This window comes from Ischnura elegans, chromosome 9 (assembly GCF_921293095.1).
Source record: "Ischnura elegans chromosome 9, ioIscEleg1.1, whole genome shotgun sequence".
NCBI classification, from domain to species: Eukaryota; Metazoa; Arthropoda; class Insecta; order Odonata; family Coenagrionidae; genus Ischnura; species Ischnura elegans.
In genome coordinates this window covers 33,849,754-33,866,629 of record NC_060254.1, presented here as the reverse complement: position 1 = coordinate 33,866,629, position 16,876 = coordinate 33,849,754, and the positions used below count along the sequence as shown (strand labels likewise).

Genomic DNA, 16,876 nt, shown 5'->3' with positions numbered 1-16,876 from the left:
ATGGTACCTAGTGCATAGTCAATTCCACGAATATTACAATAGAGGATCCTCAAGTCGGCATTTGAATGTGTTGTCAACCACCTCGCATTGAAATGGGTTTACAAAAATCGCCACTCGCGTCGCTGACGGACAAATTGATCCGAGTTTCACAGGGAAATAAGGAATAATTAGGGATGTCAACCGAAATTTACATTCGTAATGATGCTATTTATCTAATTCATTGCACTTCAATGCTATTCCTCGCAATTACAATCATTATACTGCAACATATTGGAAAAAAGTGGATCGCATTGCACTCATCACCGCGCCGTGGACATTTTTGAAAGCCGATTAAAATGCGACCGAAGTGGCAACAGAAATCAGCCTTCCGTGGGATGGAATTGGGCCTTTTCTCTGCAGTCCCCTAGGTCTATTCATACGGAGTCTTCGTATTCTTGCAGTATTTTTGTGTTGAGCTCATTTGTCTCTATTTTCCTTGGGTGTATATTTCCGTTGGTCTATGCTTCCATGGTTTTTATATGTGTGTGGAACATTGTTTAATATTTTCTGCGCAAGGTTACCTCTCATATAGTACGCGACTATTTTAATGTAACTTTTTGTCGGGGCTGGTAGCTGGAGCATTGTCTATTCATTCCAAGTCTTCGTATCCTTGCAGTATTTTGTGTTGAGCACATTTATCCCCATTTTCTGTGGTTTTATGTTTCCATGGTTTTTTGAATTTTTGCGGATCATTTTTAACAATATCTAAACAAGATTGCCTCTTCTCTAGCTTAGTAATTTTTGAATGTGTCTTTTTGTTTCAGGGGTGGTACCTAGTGAATTGTCTATTCATCCTAAGTCTTCCTATATTTGCTGGATTTTGTGTTGAGCTCATTATCCCCCATTTTCCGTGGTTTTATGTTTCCATGGTTCGTTTGTGGAACATTTATTTGAATGTTATCTGCGCAAGGTTACCTCTTACATAGTATGCGAATTTTTGAATGTCTTTTTTTTGTCATGGGGTGGTACCTAGTGCATTGTCTATTCATTCCAAGTCCTACTATCCTAGGTGTATTTTTTGCGTTTAGCTCATTTGTTTCCACTTTCCGTGGTTTTATGTTTCCATGTTAAAAAAAAATGTTTTGGAGGAGAGTACGGGGGAGGGGGTTAATGATATGATCTGAATTATATGAATAATATGAATTTTATGAATGATTAATATGATTGAATTGTATAAAGGAAAGAGTTAGCCCTGATTTTGGCAAATAAATTAGTTGTTGAGTAATCGTTGACTCCGGTCGATAATTAAAACTTGTTCCTGGGTCAAACATTCATTAAGGTACAAATCTTGTAAATGCATGTGGTTGATAGCAATATTTATTAGTATTAATTGGAGTGAAGGTTGAGTCTTAATGTTGCCTATTTTTTTACCATTCTCTGTTTCATTTTTTAGCTCATTTGTCTGTGTTTGCTTGATTATTTTGTCTTTTTACCATTTTACAACTGCAGTGTCAATAACCCATTAGATAGGAAGTGGCACCTCTAATTAAGTTCTGTTGAAGTCACCTAAAAGAATGATGTATTTAGAAGACGTTGCCACACTTCTATCGCGCAAGGAATTTGAAATTGATACGGCTCCTCATATTCGCCAGACATGAACGTCACTCGAAGGCTTCGAGCCGAAGCGCATTCCAAAGCGTTTGCATGCGTGGCGTTGATTGGTTCTTCCGTTGTCACGTCTCGATATCTTCCGTTTTTCATCCTGAAGTGTCCCGGTAGGTGTATGTGGAGAATCTTAAGAAAAAGGCGTCTGTTTTTTTCGTGCCTGAATGGATTTTGTATGCCAATAAAATCCTAAGTTGTGTTCAGGATTGCCATCTTCCGTCGGGTGTATTAATTAAAAGGGCAAATCTTCAAGTTATAAGAACGTAACATAGCTTAGTTTTTGTTGCATTGCTTAACCGACTCACTACGTCGAACTACATCGCATGCGCGATAGGAGTTGAGGAGCCACAAAAACTATGACGTTTTACTCAGTTTTAAATGCCAGTGAGGGAAAGTATGCATGGCCCTTTTTTTGTGGGAAATATCTTAGGATTACCCTCTCATCATTAATCTTACCCTCTGGAGGCATTCATTGAGCCCCTTAGACACGAAAGGATCCACTCGTGAAGTCAGTCAATAGGGTAGTTTCCTTCATCAAAGAAAACGAAATGCATTGATTGCGATTCCTTACCCACCATTAGTGTATTCATAATATACAAATTATTTGGTTTTAGAAATCCCAGTTAAGACGAATGGCAACGGTCAATTTTAACCTCATTTGGAAAAGGCCAGATTGGTGCCAATGCGAGTCCACTCCACGTGACGTCACAGGGACCTAGTTTCTATACGAGTAGTCGGGAGTTTTACATCGTCTGAGATTACCAATGCATGCATGAGGCACAGCGCTCAGGGAAACGTCTTAATAATCACCTATTAAAACTGGCTAAGGTCGGAAAGTTTCTTCGTTTGATAAGGTATTAATAATACTTATTTAAGCCCAGCGCTACCAGCATGCAGGGTACTCAGCTACCTGCTAGCAACCTGCGTCGTATCAGCGCTCAAGCCTCGCCCCAAGGTCACCTCACAAGGCGGCAGGGGGAACCAGAAATAGGTCACACGGACTTTTTCCCATCAATCCTACTTAGCCGTCGCGTTTTCGCGCGCTTGAAATGTTTCACTTTTCGTTTAATCGCGAAAAATTGATGTCGTCATTAAAAAATCTAAAAGCGTGAAATACGTACTCCAGGAGTACTTTCGATTTAGGCAATAAAAAAATAATAGGAAACCACCCTATTGAAAATATATTTTGTTGTTTTGTATTTATACTGTTGTATTGAATTTGTACCTGCCATTAATTTTATTTCATGCAAATAGTGTATGCTGTGTTTTTTATGGTTTAATGTTTACTGTTTCGCCTATTAACAGAATATTACACGGGTTTCTTGTGCGTAAAGAAGTTACAGGTTGTCTACTTTCGTCATAAATGCCACGTGATTAGCCGCGTGCCATTTCATTTCCTTGCGAGAAACTTCTGCATTATTCTCAAGAACCTAACTGGATGGCGTGTAGTCGTTGGCCGTATGATAAGTTGCTCGGAAATTTTAGAATGGTAATTTTGACCTTTATTGTATTGTATTCAATATTATTATTCCACTCATTAAATTTTCACTTTTTAAGAGGGAAGTCAAGTAATGTGCTTTATCGCGTCTGTGAAATTTGTAGTTCCTCCGTGATATCTTTTATCTTGGCGTGTCAGTGATTGTTCTTTTGTGTTGTTTAAAGTTTATAAAATGAATACTATTTTTTCGCAATTTTTTGCTGTTTATTTTACGTTCCGGTAAGATTTTGGGTTTTTTATGATGTATCCATTTTTAACGCAGTCAACCTAGAAAATGAACCTTTTATGTTTCCGCTCGAATGTCGCGGAGAATACTCCAGACCTTTTTATTTATGACTGAGAATAATTTATCAAAATTAATTTGACCATACTTTCTCTAAGTAATAATAAAATGATATTAGTTTTAACTACATCTTGGGTGAAATTCGCTTTGAATACAACTGATTTTGCTTAGCCGGGATTCGAACGTGGATATGCCCATGACCGATCTAAGTATGCAATCATCCCATCTTTATCGAAGCAGATTTTTGAATAATTTATCCAGACTAGGTGGTTATTAATTTAGTAGCCGTGCGCGTGACAAAGTTAAGTGTTTCTTGCAGTACTGCGGAAAATTCATTTGTTTTACTTTCTTTCTATCATTTAGGCATGTAAATGACTCATTTTTTCGCGTTTAAATAACGCCACGTCGACTTCACTTTCGTCAGACATGTCCGAGGATTTTCCGCTCTCAATTTCGCTTCGCAACCAGACACGTCTGCATCGTGCCTGTTGCCCGGGATCCTTACTCGTGGTGGCGGGCGCGCCAAGCACCTAGCCGTCTGCTCTGCGCTTCCTCGTGGGGGCCTGCAAATGGGGCTGGGAAGCGGGGCCTAGTCGGGGGGAAAGTGCTCCCGCCGCACTCCCGGCGCTAATTATCAGTATCCCTTAGGCGTGGCGAATTGCACGGTCGTGAGCGCCCTTGCCGATTGAACCCTGGAGACGGGCGCCCCGCGAGGCCGCATCCACGGCGCTCTACTGTCCTTCCCCGTTCTCAATGACGGTTTAATTTATTGCAGTTTTGTGCTTAGCAAATATGTAATTTGATTCAGTAATCATTTTCATTCAATTTCAATTTTCCTAATATCCGATTTTTTTCATTGTGACGAGTCTTTTTCTATTGTTAACATCCATGCTCTCGACAAAAATTAGCATAAACCCTGAGAAAACGTGGAAACTACTGCTAGTTTTGTTATTTTCTTAGCTGTGTTTTACGTATCTGTTTATTTTAGACATTTTTTAAATGTGGCACCGTAAATTGGCGACAGAGCTTCATCACCTCACTCTGTTACTCAACGGATGTTTGTTTAAGATAGGTGAGGGTAGAGCTCAACCCGAACTAAACCTAGGGCGTATGTACTACAAACATTCAGATGAATGTGGGCAGTTCCATCGTTTTGACAACCTGCAAATGGGGATGATTCTTTTGGGTCTTCCCAAGACTTCACCGGAGTTTGAACCCGAGGCTCATCTATCAGCATTGAAGCGCCCAAAAATTTGAGCTACCACGTTCCCTCTCAGTCCTGCATGCGGACATGTCTACAGTACGGGCATTTTCCAGAAAAAAATTAAAAAAGATCTAAATGACTGCCCTTCTGGGCACTCAAGAAAATTCTCGCTTGTTAAAATCTGTCGTACCTTACGCATTTTTGCCGCTAATTAAGTAAGCTTTCGAGTTACTATTTTTCTGCCAATGCCAATGCAATCGTACGCCAAACCCTTTCTAAGGTTTATTTAATGCTCATGTTTTCTATAGTCAGTTAGCCGGCTGCCATACTCCGCGACCGTCGTTGTTTCCCTTTTCTTTCTCCCTTTAGTATGCTTCCTCGTCTGGATTATGGGCGAGAGACACGTGTGGAGGAGGAAGGCTTTATCTGGTGGACGTGAGTTGAAGCTCTTAGCTGGAAAGAGTCCGATAAGCACGGAGGCCTTGACCTCACCGCCATCCGACTGTTGCCCCTTTTGTGTTTCCTCACAGGGGATCGTACCCCTCTTCAACTTATCCCTGCCCTCAAGTTCTTCATTCGCCTGGGTTTTTGAATGCTCCTCGGTCTGAATGATCCTGGCTTACGCCGTTGACTAATGAAGGACTTGAATATATAGGTGTCTCTCATGTGGTCTGTATTTTTTACCACATTTTATTATACACGCTCTCTTGTTTGTCCTTCCGGACAGAATCTTGCAACTCAAATTTGGACCACTTCCTAATTAGCTAGAGCGCTGAAATTTTCCAGATAGCACAGATCTGGTTGACAATCCAATGTGCTTACACTTTTAACACGATTGGTACAATATATCGAGTAATATTCAGGAATAAAAATTAAATATGGATTTCCAGAAATGGCCACAAATCCAACGGAGACGCTGCAATCACTATAGGTGTAATTAAGTCTGTTCAGAACGCTAAATAAACGATAAAATTTGTACTTGCTGGTCAATCTATATCAGACTTGTTTCTCAGGGAAAACAAATATTACCTTACTTGCGCACCACGTTTTTCGTTTTTGATTTGTGAAATGCTCGTCGAAAACTTATTTTAACTTTCTCATCAATCACATTTGAAATTTTCAATAAGTTAAGGGGTTGTAGGCTGCAATTTCCTTCGTATTAATAATACGTGGTATTTTATAAAAAAATTATTTTTACACGGTAATATTATTTTAAAACACTGGTTTCTTTTCTTTAGAATAACCATAGAAAATGTTTATACGATATTAGTAAAATTGAGCGAAGTGGTCTCCATAATTATTGGTAAACATTTTTATCGTTCTGCATTTTGTGAGCGCGCACAATTATGGACGTGAAATTAACTCAGCACTTTTGCTGTCAGCATAAACAAATACGGTTTCCCACCCAGGGCTCCAGCATTCGCGGTGTTTGTTCAAACTTTTTGCCCGTCTGTGTTTAATACCGGTCTCGAAAGCTAATAGCTCTTACCCGTACTTGGTTTGCGGTCCTGCTAGCAAACATAATCTCCATTGGAAATGGAGGTCATATGATGACGCCTAAACCTGTTCACACACATGGAAAGAGTCTTCGCATTTCAGTTGTCTAATTTTCCCTCATTCTCTCATTATGTGCTGGAGCTTTTTTCTTCTCCTCAGTGACTCATGTTAGTTTGCTGTACAGAATAATTCCCGTAAGTGTAATGGAATGCTATACAATGCTCAACGTTATAAGAGAGCAGTCCAGTTCTCTCTGCTAGCTTTTCACTTCTAATCGGGAAAGAAACTATGCGAAACGAAAAATGCTATTTCGGCTTCCAATTCGCCCCAGTAGTAATAATTGACAGTTTTCAATTAATAAACTGTTTATTTTTAATTTTTTGTCTGTTCAAAATACCATTTCTATTTATTAAGTGGATGAAAAGTGAATTTGAATTTTGATATTCTATGATGGGATAGCAAAACTACCAATTTCTGGCAAATTTATGTTACATCTCTTAAAAATACGATTGCTACCATTCTTAATTTGCATTGTGTAGTAATGGTGGTAGAGGAGGAGCAATCGTGTTAAAATACCTGTCTCCACTGCTCATATTCTACTTATAGAAATGTATTAGATAAATATTACGTTTTGCTTGCCGTGAAAATTCCGCTTAGTGACTTTCCTGCTAATAACGAATGAATGCTTTGGCCCTTGCTCCTTTGCTATCTACGTGTCATGTAACCCTTTAAAGAATGCGATTGCAAACATAATTATGAATCCGTTCGGACGTGAGCTGGTCCTATCAATATATCTTCAGTGTTTGCGAGCGATGAGGTTCTGAGAAATTTGTCTTCATTACCGACGAAATTCAACTAAATTCCAAAGTTTTGTAAGGGCTGTGGTACTGTTCGGAAGGAAAAATCGGAGTCAAATTTTCATTTTCGTCCGCAGATTCCCCTCCTGCTCGATTCGTTTACTTTTACTGACAAGGGTGTCTATCAAAAGCTAGCCCAATGCGTTTAATTCTCGGGACGCACCCAAGAAAATAAAAAATGAATTAATATTATTAGGTACTTGTTATTATTTTCTCAGAAGTATAAATCCCTGTGATAGAAGATTTTATTCTAATAACTTACCATTTCAGGAATTTTTTCCCGTTGCCATCCATGATGGACAGTTAAATCCGGTACCATGAGCTTTGGTGCAATTGCCAATAGTATTCAGGATAGCTTAGTTTTATGCTCAGCGGCACGAAAAGCCGAAGGTCCGTGGTTCGATTCCCGGTCCAGAGGAATTTTTTCTCATGGCAATTAATGTGAATTTCACCGCCGTCCACGCGGCAGTTCATGTCTTGACGTTTTCATAGGGCTGAATTCACTGTCATGTGGAGAACAGAGACATATTTTGGAGGATTTAGTAAAGTCGTTCTACCTTGGTATATTTTGTGTATGTCAGGATAATGTCATAACACTTGTTCTGCTTTTTTCCTTATGTGTTGACGTGTGACCTGAAGTTTTACAGTCTATATGGACTGTTTATTTAACCTCATCTAATTGGGTAACTTTTATGTTTAGAAGCATGTATAACATTTGAAGATGTTCCAGCATTTGAATGACTGAGCAATTATTGCTGTGGCCACAGTGGCATGACTAGGAAAATGCTTTGGGGGGGGGGAGAGGAGGCGAGATGGCCTATAGTGGCGACCCTCCCTCCCAGGCAACGGGTTCCGGGCATGACATATGAGAACTAGATAATAGTTTTAAATATTTTTTTATTTCTCTGAGGAGGCTCTGGGGAGGGGTTCTATCCCCTCCCCAAATCCCCCCATAGTTATGCCACTGTGTGATCTGTAAATTTGCCCCAATAGCGATAATTATCCCAAGAGTGCTTATGTTAAGGGGTCGGTAGCACCCTGGAAAACCTAGAAATTTCAGGCGATGTAATGATTGCTACGCAGTGGACAACCCGACTAGAGTTTCGAGCTCCTATGCAGATCTTTTTGTCTATTGAGAATACATCCCTTGCAACCGTATGAAGATCTCAGATTCCATAGAAGATACCATTCTAAAAGCTATCATCATTATATCCGCGAATGTGACTTGAGTGGGTTCGAAAGCTGGATAGCACCCTGGAAAATCTGGAAATATCAGGGGATGTATTAATCGCTACACAGTGTTAGAGCTGGCTAGAGTTTCGAGCTCCTATGCAGATCTTTGTTTCTGTTGAAAATACTTCCCTTGCAACCGTATGAAGATGCCATTCTTAAACGCTATCATTATATCCGCGGAGGGACGTGAGTGGGTCCCCCGCGAACAACGAATGCGAACGACGGGGGATTGCGTAGAAATTGCTGTCTCCGTCGCCTCCCCGCTAGCCAATTAAATTTCGGTCCCTCTCGGTGGCGGTAATTATGGGGCGGTCTCGCAAACTTCACCGCCCACCGTCTCCCCTCCACCCCTCTCAAGACGCCCCCCTCCGCCTTCCCCACCCCTCGAGTCACTTATCTAGATTGCGTTCGCTTTGATCGCTTCATCCCTGCCGGTTCCCTCTCGGTAGGGCCAAAACAAACCGTGGCAACTTCTCCGCTATCTCTGGAATGGCGCAACGGCTCTTCTTCTTCGAGGTCTCCTCGTCCTTTCCCTCCCGCATGAACCGCGTCAGCTAAACTCTCCGCCAACTTCCCCACTCCACCACATGAGCTCCCTCTTCAGCTGTCTCTCGTACTCGCTCCATGCCTCGCTCACTCCCTCTCCTGTCGTATCTTAAGACGACGCATCACTCCCGCTCTGTCAGTCTTTTTTGGTGTCGTAGTTTAAAACTTAGGTTTCTTGGTCAATGAACTGTTACTCATACCACTAGTTTTTTTTTTTTACTCAAGCCACCCAGGTTTCAAAGAGTAATCATCATAGTCAGGCTTAAATTATTATGTATTTATCTTGTTATTATCACCTAGTTACCTAACGTTAGAGCAGTTAGAAATTTTTTAAATTATTGAGAACCAGGATAACACTCATTTTTAGCTATCTTTTCCCCCTATTTTGGCCTCCGTTTCAAAATTCATCTCTTCCTCCGTCCGCAATGGAATATCCAGCAGTTGAGAATGAGTCAGTGAAATTTAAAACTTATATTTTAAATTTAGAAAGATATTTATTGCTCTAGGCCTAATGACCTCTAAGAACGAAAACGAATTAATTTAAACGATGTTTATCATGATATATTTTTATTTAAAATAATACTGTTCCGTTATATACTCTAAAAATGGTTACTGAACAATAAAATGTATGCATAATGATTATTAAGTATACCCTCTTCAACGCTTAACTGTGTCTCAAGTCAGAACATTTTACGTGAGTATATTTCACAAACTTATGCTAGCGTCTTGAACCAGTGCGTACATAGTATGCCGCTAAATAAGAAAAATAGAAAAATGTAGTGAGGTTGAAAAAGAAGTAAAAAACGGGCAATGTAATTTTAAAGAGGATAAATAGATGAAATGAGAGGAAAAATGAAAACTGAGAACCTGCGCACAAGCTAGATTAATAGAAATAGCTTAGCAGGACTCATAGTTTTCAGTAATATGTGTACTTTCTAATAATATGACCTATCTGAACAATATGACCTACAAATAACAACGCTGAATTATTTGTAGTTTTAAAGCATACATTTAAATTATAGTTAAGTAATAATATTTCTTTAAAAATAGTACCATACCATTATATTCTGTAAACAATGGTTTGTTGAACTATAAAATGTATGTGTAATGATTATTATTATGCAAACCCTCGCCAAAGTTTACATTAATCTCAAATTAGAACATTTTTCCAGAGCATAATTCACAACCGTAAAATGTTTTGTACTTGAGATATAGGCAAATTTTATCAAGAGTTTACTCTCTCTACCCGAAAAATATAAATATGGCAGCGAAAGTTTATTAAAAGCGAAAGTAATTCGTAGTTGACGAAACGAGATAGTTCGAGGGGGAGTGATGCGTACTCTTCAGAGCCTCGGCGAATAGTTCGCTGATACCAGTTGGAAAAATATATGAGGGAATAAGAAGCCAAGGGGTACAAGTGACATTTTTCTCAAGAGAGTTAGGCAAAGTTAATTGTTAGAAGAGATTCACAAAAACTTGGTTGCCATAGGATACGAGTTAGTCTCTGTTTTGTTATGACATTGAGTGGAAAATCAAATGCACTACTAAATATCTAATTGATCTCTTTTGTTATCTATACCTAAATTATGTACTAAGCAGTGCATAGAAAAAATAAATCACTTCTCACCCACTCATATACAATCATTCAAAAGTATTTATAATTTTTTAGTATATTTTGAAGGAGAGCGGACTTCAACATTCTTTTCGATTTTAAAATTGCTCTAGTTTCTATGACAGGTATTATGTAATTGCTGCAAATATTGGACCTTTAGTTTGGCAGGAAAACAGTAGTCAAAACTGCACGTATGAAGGTAGAGTTAATGTCTGTAATAAAAAAATGCGGGTTTTTGATTTTCTGGCAATGTCGTGGTCACGTGGATGAAAACTGTAAACTACTGATAAAAAATGAATACTTTAATTCCTTTTTGGCCTTTTAATCATCCATGTAGTATTTCATGTTGTTTTCAAATCTGTTTTTTGTGCTCCTCCGTGATCTCTTTATTTTAGGCGTCAGAATCTGTAATAGAGCACGCTCGAAAAAACTAAAAACATGACTTGTAACTCTGTTATATCCTAGTACCTATTTAAATGTCCTCCGTCTCGTTATGACTACACAGTTCCTTCCTTTCCCAAAATACACTGAAAACTCATAAGTAATCCAGCGTATCATTTTGGCCGCGAAAAGGAATATCGCGATTGCCTGCAGCGACGCTTTCCGGCAAGATAGCGAACCCCCATGAACCGCCCCCTACTACCACCCCCGCCCTAATCCTTAGTCATCAATGTAGTTATTACATATTTTTTACAGATCTGTCTTTTGTGCTACTCCTTGATACCTTTCTTTTAGGGTTCAGAATCTGTATAAGAGTACGCTGGAAAAACATTGCTTGTAAGTCTATTATACCTTAGAATTGATGGAAATGAACACTTATCTCACTATGACTGCACAGATCCTTCCTCTTCCTTCCCCAAAATATACCGAAAACTCATAAGTAATCCAGCGTTTCATTTTGGCCGCGAGAAGGGATATCGCGTTGGCTTGCAGTAACGCTTTCCGGCGAGGTAGCGAGCCCCCTTAAACCACCCCCTATTACCGCCCCCGCACTCGAGTACTCCCCCTTCGCGGCCACAATCTCCTTTGTCTTGCATCGAGAGCGGGCGGCTTGCGGTCGCCGACTCTTGCCTCACCGCTCCAAGCAGACCAGAAGGGGAGGAGGCGGAGAAGTTGCGGAGGGGGGTATCTCTCTCGTGGTGTGGGGGAGCTGTGCTGGATTGGTTCAGGGGGAGGGATAGCTTCCCCCCCTCTTTCCAGCATGTGTGGAGGGGATGGCCCTCGGCGGCTCTCCTCTTCAGTCGTGGCTCGAGTGCTTCTGCTGGTGGTCGTGTGATTATCGTCGAAAGATGGTGCGGCAGCGTTCTCGGGCCGTACTCCGGTGACGTGACCTCTTACCGACCCCGCCATGAGCGGTGACCCCTCCCCAGTGCTCCGTTTCCCGCGTCCAGGATCGGCGTCTTCCCGGTAGCACCGCACCAAGAGGTTTACCGCCCCCGTGACGGCTTCAGTTTCTACCTCATCATCGCCTCCCCCGTGTGCGGTGGAGGCCTTCTGGTTTACCCAAGTGCGCCCGACAGGGTCCCCCCAAGACGCTCCCGACGTCCCCGCGATGTACGCTTACGCCGCCGCGGCGGCGGCTGGTCCGCCCCCGTCTCATTTCGCGCCGCCCCCGACGTACCTGTCGCCGCAGATCCCGCTGTCCGGCGCCCAGCACCAGGGCGGTTCCTCGCCTCAGTTATCCCCGTCGTCGCACGCCAAGAGGAGGAGGTATGTTAGGCGGGGTGTGGGCTGCGCGCCGGTCGCCAACTCCCGATGTCCGGGAACCTGGGGAAAGTTTATTGGTGGTGGGAATACAAGCTGAGATTGACAAATGTTGCTTAAAAGGATTATCAGCATGTATAGGCAGATTCAGGGGGGGGGGACCTTGTGCCCCTCCGGACGCTTAGAAAGTAGACAAGATTTTCAATACGGCCCCGTTATCATTAATTTCTTTTTGTTTTTTGTGACGTAGCATGGAGATGAAGATTGCATTTCATACAGTAATTGCTGTATGTTATTCTTAATCACAAATATGAGAAGACCGTTCGTCTTTCAGTCTCATGTGCCCCCCAGAAAGAAACCTGGATCCACCCTTGACAGCGCATATTTACTTAGAAAATAGTCATTGAATAATGTTATAGAGAGACCTGATGTAGAAAATATTTAGGCTCTCTTCGCGAAAATGGCGTTTTGTGAATACAGTGGTAAGGAACAGTTCTACTATTAAAAATTTGTCTTTGTGCATTTGTATGCTTTAAACAAACATCGTTTTATTCCGATCATTTTGCAAAATATTTGAGCTATAGTGGTGATTGATTACTTCTCCGATGTATTTATCATCCGACCATTTTATATTATAGTCTACAACTGCCATTCTAACCTTAGTATATGTTATTCAAACCCCCATGCCGTAAATAACTGTTAAGATCGATGCGCAAGACTCAAGTAACTCCGTGAAGATTTCGGAGGAAGGTGAAGTAAATGTAAATTATTTGGTTGGATCTGGCATGCTACTTGATTGTAATTTAGACCTTTCAATGGTCGATGATTATATTTTATGACAAAGTTAAATTCTGCGGTTGTCATTTCCTCTTTTGTGTAATATTTTCGGTAATATTATAATTTCTTGAAATATGATAGATGTTTTAGGCTCATTCAAATTTGTATTTGAAGAAATAAACGTAATATTATGCTTCTTTTTCTGTCATTGAAACATTAGTATTAATAAAGTATTTAATATTTAGTCGACTTAGATAGGATTGAAAAGTTTATATTTCTGTGCTACGCAGTTTTTGGGCTACCAAAGTGTCTTTCATGACATTTATGTTGTTTTTTTTTCATAATCGCTGAGATACTCCGCGTCAATTAAAGCTGTAATTGCTTTGAAAAGTATTTAGCCATGATTTTCCCACATTTCACTTTTATTTGTGTATTTTATTAGGAGCTGTTCTGTTGCGATTGATTCACTCTGAACGAATGATGCACAGACGCCTGCGGAACTCGTGGAAATCCAAATAGCAATCTCAGAAGTACGACAACTGGTATCTTAATTCTTCGTTAAAACTTTCGCGGGTACTCGTCATGTTAAATAAAAACTTTCGGGCAATGTCGCCGCGTCGATTTTTTTGTGGTCATAAACGTTTCCCGACCGATGCCGGTCGCCTTCTCAAGGGAAATGATTACCTTGAGAAATACTCAACAGATTTCCTTGAGAAAGCAACGAGCATCGGTCGGGAAACGTTGGGGCCACCCAAAAATTGACGCGGCGCCCAAATAGCCCAAAAGTTTTTGCTTAACAAAATGGAATCATGTTATAATACTAACTCAGTACTCCAACTCGAAGATTGTTTTGTGTTAGCAAGTGTAGATCCTACCTTGGACTCTGCTACATGAGTGTAAATTTTAGTTTAGTAGGGACGGGTCTTCTCCCTGGTTTACTAAGCAATCGTAGCGAAGAACTTTTTTGGACTTTATAGTGTCTATCATGGCATATAAATTGGTTTTGGTCATAATCTGTGAGATATTCTGCGTAAGTTGAAACTGTTATTGTTTTGGAAATATTTAGCCTTGATTTTTTCTCATGGTACTGGAACTTTTATTTGTCTATTTTATTTAAGTTTTTATTACTGTTCTGTTTCAATAAATTCACTGTAAACGAATGACGCTCAGAAGCCTGAAGAATTCGTTGACATCCAAATATAAATCTTCGAAGCACGATACATTTAATTTTGTTATCGTACTAACTCAGTACTTTAACTCTAAGATTATTTGTGTTAGGTTAATGTAGATCGGACCCAGGACTCTGCTACATGAGTGTAAATTTTAGTTTTGTAGGGACGGGTCTTCTCTCTGATTCACCAAGCCATCCTCGGATTTTTGTTTGGGGTGTTTGTATTCTTTCAATAATGTTTATTTAAGTCGTGTTTTGTGTTGTTCTTGAAAACATTACATTAGTGCTGTGAAATGCATCGTGGTCAATTCTTATATTAATTTTCGTGGTCATTAAAAATAATGGCTGCGATAAATTTTTTAAAAACTCTTATATAATTTTTCAATACCTTTCACGGGGTGCAAAATGACTTAAACATTACATGTTTCCTGGGATGCGGGATTTGAATCCATTTTTCTTTTGTCCTTTCCTTTTTTCTTTTGCATCCTTTCGCGGTGCTGGAAAATGTTTGGAGAAGTGGTTTTTGGGAAGTAATCACCCTTATATTTGAGTGGGAGTTGGACTGTAAGAAATTAGTGTTAACTTTTGTTTCTCATTTTATAGGCAGGTGTAATAGTTTTTATCATAGAAGATTAACATTGCACATGATGTTATTATTTATAATGGCATGAAATCAATTTTCATTACATGTGTGGCGAAATTTTAGGGTTGGAATGTGTTCTCGTTGCAAGACAGTGGTTTGGAAATGGGTAGGATATTCCAAAAAAACGTGAAAGAAACATACTAAAAGTTAACTTGGTAAAACGTTGGTAAAAACTTTAAAAAGAGTTGTAGATGCCAAAATTTCTGTTCCTAAGTAAAGTAAGTAATTTTCTATATCCAATGTTTTAGCGAGCCATAAATCATTTGGCAGAAATACCACGGCTCGTCGGCTTTAGTTGAAATCATGAGTTTAGTGTAGATGATGTCCTGTTTTCCATTCAACTTCATTCGAAGAAGTTTTGGAACTTCAATAACTTCCTCGTAGGATGAGCGTGACAAAAGCTCAATGATTCTGTCTAGCTTGGAGGCTCTGGTGGTGGCATTTATTTCCAGTAGCTAAAATTGGTCTCTTGAATTGTTTTGAGGGATGCCAATTGTTACTCTTATCCTTTCATAATCATTTAATTATATTTGTTTGGAAAATAAGGGCCTATGCTACTAATTGCTACGATTTGTACTCCATGGAATTCCTCACCATGTAAATACGGAGATGTTATTTTTAGTTATTAATGTATTGCGAATGTTAGTTAGTCTGGAAAAATGTAACAAATCACTTTCTGCTCCCGGATCTTGCAAGTATGTTGACGTCGAAATTAGCGAAGGCACGTAGATTTTCGTGTAAAATAATGCGTAGTGTAATGTAGTGTTTGCCTTGATTAAGTATCCATACAGAAAAAATAGATCATTTTTAAAATATAGTATCGGAATTCTCGTGGAACAATGTATTGTGAACACGAATATTAGTTATCTTTATATTGTATTCCTCTGTTTATCGGTCAAAGTCATTTGAAGTGGTGAATTTTGGTTTACATAATTTTTGGAAAGGCTGAAATTTCCAATTTTGAATAGGTGGGACTTAAAATTAATCTGAAGGGGCGAAACTAAAGAAATTGGAGGGCAAAGTCACTTCACTTCCTCTTGTAATTTTGCGATTCACATTTTTTTCTTGTGAATTTGTTTGATAGCGAGAGAAATTAATTCACTGGTTCATGATTTCATTGTTTTTTTTTGATTTGGAGGTTGAGTCAATCTACAATTTCCTGTTTATTTTCTTGTTACTGTTTTGTCCTTGCAAATCTTAACGGAAGAGGTCTTGGTTTGCGGTACGCAGATGATTCCTTAAATAAATTTATTTAAGTCGCTGTTTTCTTTATGTTTGTGGGTCTGCAAGGGTATTATATCTTTGAGTCAAAAACTCGGGGATCAGCTATGGGGTGGTATATTTATTTCCAATTTTAACATCATATGTCGTTGTTACGTCTTTCTTCCAAAGACATGTTCTTTGCCCTCTGAAGAATTAAGTCAAGTTTTTAAAAACCGACAATACACCTCATGAGATTCAACTAAAATGTTTATGTGGTTGACGTTAGTTTAAATATTCTTTTTTCTAGTTTGTGTCTAGTTAGTTTAAAAGTCTTTGAAAAGTCATCTTTACGATCTCGACAATGACTGTTAGCAGCAAAAATCAGTGTTACATAAGTTTTTTTTTATTAGTCTTACCTATTGTATTATCATATTGTTTGTAATAGTGCAGTCATCGAAAGTGAAGTCTGAGGTGTGTGTTTCATTTCCAAGTTTAATATTCACCATTAGAAATATTATTCGGTAAAAAACTATATGGTTAATAAATAATTCTGCTGAAAATGTAATCTTCCAGCCAACTAAACCACATCGTTCCAGAAATAATATTCTTAATTTTTATTCTTAATTTTATTTAATATTTCTTATGGAGAAAGGAATGATATAGAATTCATTGCTGTTTACCTGTGTATTTTTGAATGCTACGAGAGCGTGAGTTTTACGGTATTATTTATTTGAAAGCTGTGAAAGAGCCTCGGTTGTATGCGTGGACTATTCCATGCATTCGTAGCCAGGACTCTTGGAGCGAATACCAATCACTAGTAATGGTGGTACTAAAGAAATAAATCTAATCCTCCTCTTCGTTGGCATTCTTGGCCATTACGAGAAATGGAGAGAAACGCCTCATCATCGCTTTTAGCCTTCTTTAGGTTATTGGGTTCGCAGGTGTAGGAATGTGGTATTCTTGAACGTAGAAGTTAAGGTAGAACCCCGTTTCTGACGTTTACC

At 39.4% G+C, this 16,876-nt stretch overlaps 1 protein-coding gene across 4 annotated transcripts in view; it reads left to right on the top strand.

Annotated features, from left to right (window-relative positions):
• Nucleotides 1-16,876, top strand: part of LOC124166063 (aryl hydrocarbon receptor nuclear translocator homolog) — a 138,071-nt gene that overhangs the window by 25,420 nt on the left and 95,775 nt on the right. For 3 of the 4 annotated variants that reach the window (XM_046543676.1, XM_046543675.1, XM_046543674.1), the window contains exon 1: nucleotides 11,605-12,084. The exons of the other annotated variant lie outside the window; for it this stretch is intronic. In XM_046543676.1, coding sequence (XP_046399632.1) covers nucleotides 11,927-12,084 — 158 coding nt within the window. In that variant the 5' untranslated portion in view covers nucleotides 11,605-11,926. Of the gene's footprint in view, nucleotides 1-11,604; nucleotides 12,085-16,876 lie in introns of those variants that run through there. 4 annotated transcript variants of the gene reach the window in all.